Genomic DNA, 8,838 nt, shown 5'->3' with positions numbered 1-8,838 from the left:
AATAACTATATAATATCGTATAATATTATATATAGTAAATATATAATAGATATAATATAGTACTAGTACTATGTTATATATACTACTTGTATATAATATAGTATATATACTACAAATATCGTAATATATAGTATACTATACATTACTATACATATATATATACTATATATATTATATACTATATATTACTATAGTTAATATATTACTATATATTATATAGTAGTATATAATGTTAATATATATAGTACATACTATAGTTATTATATAGATACTATAGTATATTAACTATAGTATTGGATAAATAAATAACTATATAATACTACTATATAATATATACTATATAATATTAACATTATATACTACTATATAATATATACTATATATATAAACATATTAAATAGTATTAAATATATATATATTAATATTATTACAATAATATATACAATAATATTATATAAGTATACACTAGATATAATATAATATATTAGTATATATAATATAATATATTAGTATATATAATATAATATATCATAACATACGTATATATACTATATCTATATACGTATATAATATAGTATACTATATTACTATATACTATATAATATAGGTTTCAATAATACGTATATAACACTATATACGTATTAAAACTACATACTATATAACAGTATATAGTATACACTATATAGTATATAGTGTAATATACTATATACTATATAGTATACACTATATACACGTACAACAGTATATAGTATACGCTATATACACTATTAACACTATATACTATATAATATACGTATATTATACGTATATAATATTATACATTATATGATATATAATATTACCTATCATATTATATAGTAATATATAGGTAATATAATATATATTATAATAATATATTATATAATATATATAATATAATATATAGTATAAAAACGTTCGAATGTTATAACTAAAACGTTCGGACGTTTTGATTGACGTCCGAACATATACGTTATACGTTCGCATGTTAACACAACGTCCGAACGTAAAAGTTATACGTTCGCACGTTTGATTCAACGTCCGAACGTAATCTACATAACGTTCGCATGTACATTTAACGTTCGAACGTTAATTAATTAACGTTCGAACGTTAACTGTATATAAGGCCAGGCACGACGGTTTCCAGGCCGTAACTTGTACGAAACCGGCCACCGAACTCAAACTCTCTCTTCCTCTCCGCCACGCAAGCCGCCGCAACCGTCGCCATCCTCCACCGCAACCGTCACTAAAAGGTAATGTGCCCTCTCCCTCTTCTATTTCCTTGCTTTTAATCGGTGGGTTTCAAAAATTCGAAACCCACCGTACCCGGTTATAAAACTTGCATTTTCGGCCACCATTCGCAGTAAATTGATAAAATAGGACCGTAGAAACATTCCCCACTGTATATAAATGCTTATTTTGGTTGTTTGTGGCTTCGAAACATGCGTTTCGAAGCTTTCGGTAATGGCTGAGTCGACTCAGCGATTACGTGTCGTAACGTTCGGACGTCACGACACAACGTCCGAACGTGCGACCTTTGGTATTCTTTACGTTCGCACGTTATATTGTAACGTGCGAACGTATTAGTTTCACGTGCGAACGTTTTTATCCAACGCTTTAACAGAACGTTGGATAAAAACGTTCGAACGTAAACCGTTGGTATTCTTCGGCTAGTAAGAATGTCCGAACGTATGACGGTTCAAATTCATTACGTCCGAACGTTTAGATAATACGTCCGGACGTAATGAACTCATTCGCACGTTTTTATCGAACGTTTGAATGAAACGTTCGATAAAAACGTCCTGTACGTATCATCTTTTTGTCGAACGTATCCTGACTAACGTGCGAACGTTCCTTCAATAACGTTCGAACGTTTCCTGTTAAAATATTTTTATATTGTTCCTTTTAAGTATTATTATTTTATATATTGAAAAAGTGAAATTATTTCAAAGTTTTACTGGCGAAATTATGTAAATTTATAATAGATGATATTTTAATTTTCTGTATAATCCATATATGTCATAATACGTATGTATCTGTGATTATAATCATTTTTTTTAAATGTTACAATTTATATATTTTTTTTAATTTTCAGGATATGGCTCAGTATATGACGACAAGGAAGCGAGGGAGGGATGGAGGCAATCCGGACATTGCTCGACTGGGGGCACGAACTGTTATGGGGGAACGAGAAATTCTCATTAATGAGTTTGATGAGCTCAGCTGGGAGCAGAAGACGCTGAGAGACGTCTTCGTCACCAGAGGCTGGGGCCCCATATGCACATTGAGGGGAAAGATTTACCCCACAATGGTTCGAGAGTTTTACATTGGGATGGCCACCATGCCTAACGATGCATCATCCCATACTCTCAGTGTACGCGGTGTACAGTTTCAGTTCTCGGCAGATGTTCTCGCTGACTTACTCCAGATTCCGCGTATACTACCTGAGTCGACAGCTGCTCAGGCTGATGACATAGCAGCTGCATTTTCCCCGGGCATATTCGAGGCAGATCCAGCCGCTTCTGCTTCATCTTCGGGCCCTGTTGAGTTTATGCCCAGTCATGAAGAAGATCGACCCGAGGGCGATCCTATTGCTGCTGAGGTTGGTGACGATGAGCGGGACCAGGATTTCTACATCCTCACTGGCACGGACCGCACAAAGCTCGATAGGCCGAACTCCTTCAGCCAGAATCAGCTGCTGCCTTTCTTTCGCATGTTGCACATTTTTGTTGCAACAAATGTAGACCCGGTGGCACATAAGAGCACATTCAGTCGGGCTCGTGCACAGTTCCTGATTGGCTTGGCACGTGGTGAGCCCATTGACTTGCCCCTTGTTATATTTGAGCGGATCCGTTACGAGGCCAGTATCGTTACCACGGATAATCTCCCGTACGGAGTCATCATCAGCCGCTTATTACTAGCCCGGGGAGTGCCACTCCAGGCGGAGGAGATGGTGATAAACCAGATGAGCCCTATCGACATAACCACACACCGCCGGAGCATTGCACAGGGGAGAGGCTCAGCTCGGCGTCAGTCTGGTCCTACGCCAGATCTTGTTCCCCCGACTGAGTCTGGGGCCGATGTTGCTCGCCCGTCGGCGAGTACTAGTCAGCAGCCGGGAGTTACATCTGCTGGGGATGTGCGACCTGCTTGGGTTGATACAATGATGACAGATATGAAGGCGCATATAGACCGACAGATCGATAGACAGATTGCACATATAGATCAGGCTGTCGCACATCTTGCACATCATGTAGATGTGCTAAACAATAAGGTTGAGACATTGACTGAGGAGTTTCGATCTTTTGTAAACCAGCAGTTCTGAAAGTGATTTGTAAAAATTTATCATTCGAACGTTTTTTATTTTCGACATATGTAATGGACACAAATATTTAATGTATGTATTGTGTAGCTTAATTTCTACTCTTAATTTTTTTTAATATAACGTTACTCAACCTTACTATTAAAAAAATATATATTATGGTTAATTTATGTAATTTAACATATAACGTTCGAACTTTATCACATTAACGTTCGAACATTAGCGCTAATATATTCACGTTCGCACGTAATAAGTTAAAACGTTCGAACGTTCGCGCTAAATTTTTTTACGTTCGCACGTAAATATACATAACATTCGAACGTTACTGTGACGTGCGAACGTATTATGTAAAACGTCCGAACGTTTTGAAATTCTTGCCCAACATTTAGTGACAGTTCTCACAAACCGTCACAATAAATACCTTTTAGTCACAGTTTAGAAACCGTCACTATTTATAATCTGTCACTAAAAGCCATATTTGTTGTAGTGACGTCTTGTCGTTGATTTATGTCACAGACGTTGACAAAAAAACATCAAAGCTCAAATGAAGAAAATAATAGAGCTTAAAGAAATAAACCATTTTCACATCGTAAAGACTAACGTACAGCTAGTCATGTATTCGATATATATATCAACTAGCATATAGTTTTAATAATGAACCAACTAGCTCAGATCAATCATTTCTACAAATAGTACTACTTGACATCGAAGAAAAAAATCACGGAATCTCATGAACTGAAAAAAGGAATCAATCTTATTATCTTTAGTTTATACGCATCCATAGGACATGCATGATTCATTTCAACGTTTCAGACCCCAAGTTATAAGGCCGGAAATTAAACCTTTTGACTTTTATAAACCTCTATTTTATATATATATATATATATATATATATATATATGTATGTATATTATATCCAATAACCAAAATTTAGAAAAACGTTGAGTCCGCATTCCTTTACGTTTGTTTTGTTGCCTTTAGGGGTGACAAATCGTGATTCTAGATTGTGTTCATTCGTGAACATTTGATTATTTAAGTTAATTCAAACCTAACTCATTAAGTTAAAACATACATGTCAAACTTTTAAATTATAGTCCAATTCATTTAGATATTAACGAGTCGTATCGTATTATCAATTTTAATCTGTGTAATAATTAATTAGAAATATATTAATACGACACGACTTATTTAAACTCGTTCGTTTTATGTAAAGGAGATGAGCTAAAGCGTGTAATGCATTTAAATTGATTAACATAATTTTATATAAAAGTTAACATCTATATTTATTAATAACCACAATATCTTAAAAAATATATATCAATATTTTTCATTATTATCATTACAATTTTTTTACCTTCAAAACAAGCATGCTATAACTTTAATCTGATCGTAGTAGTTCTCAAACGAACAAGTTATCTATCTAATTCTTTGTTACGATTTTTATTTTAATCTGGAAATAAGATTTTAAACCTCTCGGGAAATAATTTTTAAAAATAATTTATTATTATTTCCAATTATTATTAAGTAATTTAAAGCCAAATATAAACGCCCAGCATGTATTCTATTGCATTTTTTTAATATTTATATTTTAAAAAAAGGATACACATTTATTAATAGTTAATTTCTTAATTATTAAAAAAAAATAGAGCGGTTTTGGAAACGAGTGACTACCTAACGTTTTACTTTTTTTTTTTTTTTCCTCCTGTTCTGTTCTGCATGGGCTGCTGCTCTGCCCCCACATAGCCACCCGAGTGAACCATATTCCACGCAGGCTCAGCCGCCCACACTAGCTGTGTCAGCACTGTCAACTCAATGACTGTCAATGAATCATGACGACGATAAAATCATGCCTAGTTTTTCCGCGCGTTCGTACTTCTTAAGTACTGAAATCACGTTAGATGCTGCGATGGATACCGACAAGACCTTCCTATTTATTTTGATTTATTTTTTTCAAATTTTTAAACATTCTTAAAAAAATTCATAATATTCATAAAAAAATATTTATTTTATAGAGAATATTGAAAAACAAATATTGTATATGAACAGGCACACTTTATTAAGTATTCGTGTACAATATATAGTTACAAGCCAGGGCTATAAAAGTAAATTTTTACAAAAAAGGAAAAAATACAAGGAATATATCATGCAAGCTATACAAGTATAACACGATCAGTGATCCCGTAACCATGTTAGTAATAATGCCTTGAAATTACGCAAAGATCAAGAAAATCTCATAGTTGAAGGATGATTATGTGATTACATTTATATATTTATCAGAAAAATTAGTCCAAATCTATTGTCGGGATCTCAAATTTCTCCCAAGGTAGATGTAAGATGTGAAAGATCATGGATCGATTTTCATGTGAGCCCAAAACTGAGCACCTTTTTGTGGTGATATTTGAGAAACGTTGTTTCTAATTCATCTTTCAAAACAAAAACAACAACCAATGGCAAAAACGAAACAAAAAAGGAAAGAAAAGTTTCACCTTTTTCAAATTTCTTTTTATGGCCAAAAGTCAATTTACTAGAGTCAAGACTTCATGAAGTTTTTCCCACTCCTAGAAGTTTCAAGCATCGAGTTGTTATCTAAAAATATATATATAAATTTGACTTTGATCAGGTGATTAATCAAGTATTATAAACTATTTTTAAAAAAATAAGGGATATAAGACTCATATAATTATGAGGATGAGAGTAGCATTCGATCGAATAATTATTATGGTTACAAGACATATGATGAATGTCATAATTACCGATACCTAACATTAATTACAAATATATATGGTATAGGAATTTAAGAAACGTCTAAACAATTTCAAATCTCGATCTAATGAACAGATCTTTCATTTGGAATGGGACAACTTTATATCCTCCAAAAAAAAAAATGATAAAAGTACAGAAATAAGAGTAATGTTAGATATAGTCATATGTCATACAAATCACATGCACATATATTAAAAAAATAGAGTTCATTATTAAAATAATATTTTTTTACGTAGATATGAAACTCATATTTATTTATTTATTTATTATCAAAATGAGTGCGGAGATTGCATATGCAAATATCATTTCTCTAAATATAATTCTTTGATCGGGTAGCGAAATTCTAAACATAGAACATCAAAAAGGAAAATAAAATAAGGATAATAATTCACACCATTAAAAGGAAAAGTTATGAACAGATGTGTAATATCATTTTATTAATTTATTTAAACTAATCCCACGTGGTAATGACAATATTTAATTAATATCACCTTCTAAAAAAACAATTAAAATAATGAATAAAGCCAATCAAACGTTTTTTTTTAAATTTTTTCAAGAATAAAATAAATGAACGAGAAATTTTTTAAAAATAAATAAAAAATAGTTAATCGGAATAAATATGTTCCATGTGATAAAAACCACCGTACCCCCCACTTGGAAGAACTTTCATGAAAGAGGCAAAGAAATTAATAATAAAATATTAGGTATCATTCCCAAGCGCACGAACTACGTCAACACCTGAAACTCTCTTCCCTATAAATCTTAAACTCCTGCAAGCGATAATTCCCACAAATAATCACCGACACGGTACTTCAAGGCCGCAAGCAGCTTCTTCATGATGAATCTGTACGAGCTCATGAAACACGAGCTTTACAAATATAATCAGTGTAAGACAGAGCAGGGCCCGATGGATTCCGACTTGGCTGTCCTCGAATCCGTTCGAGAGTATCTTCTTGGCGATTTCGAACCCACTGGGAGTACTTTTTACTCGGCAATGGGTTTCGACAATGCTAACGTGGTTTTTAGCGACGTTTGTCTTCACGAGACTAATTGGGGTACTGGTACTACTGGTTCATTGCCGTTGAAGGCGGACAACGCCGACGTTTACGGTCCTCTGCCTGATGCCGTGATTTCCGGATGGGCTCCGAAGAATGGAGTTGCAGTGACGGCGCAAACTGTGGAGCATCCGGAAGTAGCGGTTGCGCGGGAGTGCCAAGTAATGCTGCGTTTGGAGTGTCAAGTGCCGCGTTTTAGGGGAGTGAGGAGGAGACCGTGGGGAAAATATGCCGCAGAGATAAGGGAGGCGAAGAAGAACGGCAAGAGGGTGTGGCTAGGGACATACGAGAGTCCCGAGGACGCGGCGTTGGCTTATGACCGGGCCGCCTTTAAGATGCGCGGCTCCAAAGCTAAGCTCAACTTTCCACACTTGATCGGTTCAGATAACTGGGAGCCAATCAGGGTGACCCCAAAACGCCGGTCGTCGGAACCTTCATCGACATCGTCGGATACAGTCTCTCCGAAGCCCAAGCGAAGCAAGAGAAGAGGTGGCTCGACGGCTCTAATACTGGAGGATTCAAGCGATCAGCTTAAAGACAGTTCATGCAGGACTAGCTCGTCGGTCGTTGATCATGATGAACTTGAAGAATCAGTTACATGGTCATGGCCGTTGCCTTTAGATCACTTGAATAATGACATCGCAAATACGTTTTTGTATCTTCCTAATGATATCTATATGTAAGAAAAAAGAATCCATGCTTTTAACTGCATGTTACGATTAATTAAGAAGATATTCTGTTTTGATATTACACAATTTCTTCTAAAATGAAATTAGATGAATTAAGTTAACTGCTCAGAATTTGAAACAAAAGTTTAAATACATGTTTGTTTCTGGAAATTTATCCCAACCTTTGAAGTTCGATCATCACTTTTAAGTTAATGTTGTTGGTCGAATTGGTGGTTTTCAAAATTAAGCTTAATTTTATATTCCTTTTCTAATTTGACACCATATAATATTATTGGAGTAAATATAATAAACCTAATAAGCAACAATATATATAGAGAAGTGTTACATGCATAAATAAGTTACACAAAAATAAAAGTAACTTTACAATACGATGTATTACGTAAAATCACGTCAATTTATGAATTTATTTTTATATAATCACTTTGTAGTTAAAATATTTCTCATATATATATATATATATATATCAAAGGTCGATAATGTGGGTTCCTAATCCCACATATCCTAATTACAGGCTAACATGTGTTCTGGCTATCTATTATTATATTTAAACTCTTTCCGTTAATTTAATATTGGAATTGCATGGATTACCATTTTTGTAAAAAAATCAATAAACGGATGAGATGTACTGATCATCTCAAGTACTAATCTTATCCATTTGTCCAGTACAAAAAAGAAAAAGTAGCTAATGATGTATTTAGCAATTTAAGGGAAAAAGAAATTAACAAGCTAGCTAGCATGAGAATTTCTCAAGAGAAAAAAGTTGAAATTTAGATGATTGTTCATATATCATGTATACAAAACATGTATTTGCCAATTGAAAAAGGAAAATAGTAATTTTACATATAGTTATGGAGTGTATAAATACTGTGTAATGGTTTTGAAAAAGAGTATGGTCCATTATTTGATCTCGTATTTATTCATTTTTTTCAAATGAATTGCATGACAGTTACACACTCTACGACTGTAAATATCATTTCTCAATAGAAAAACT

General features: G+C 33.5%; 1 protein-coding gene across 1 annotated transcript; it reads left to right on the top strand.

Moving 5' to 3' along the window:
• Nucleotides 1-6,857: 6,857 nt before the first annotated feature.
• LOC122292975 (ethylene-responsive transcription factor 13-like) lies at nt 6,858-7,880 on the top strand. The gene has a single exon (XM_043101564.1). It carries the CDS (start codon nt 6,939-6,941, stop codon nt 7,839-7,841), a length of 903 nt encoding a protein of 300 aa, XP_042957498.1. The 5' UTR covers nt 6,858-6,938; the 3' UTR covers nt 7,842-7,880.
• Nucleotides 7,881-8,838: the final 958 nt, after the last annotated feature.

This window comes from Carya illinoinensis, chromosome 13 (assembly GCF_018687715.1).
Source record: "Carya illinoinensis cultivar Pawnee chromosome 13, C.illinoinensisPawnee_v1, whole genome shotgun sequence".
In the NCBI taxonomy this organism is placed as follows: domain Eukaryota; kingdom Viridiplantae; phylum Streptophyta; class Magnoliopsida; order Fagales; family Juglandaceae; genus Carya; species Carya illinoinensis.
The sequence above is the reverse complement of the archived record's forward strand: the minus strand, read 5'-3'. Positions and strand labels throughout refer to the sequence as shown.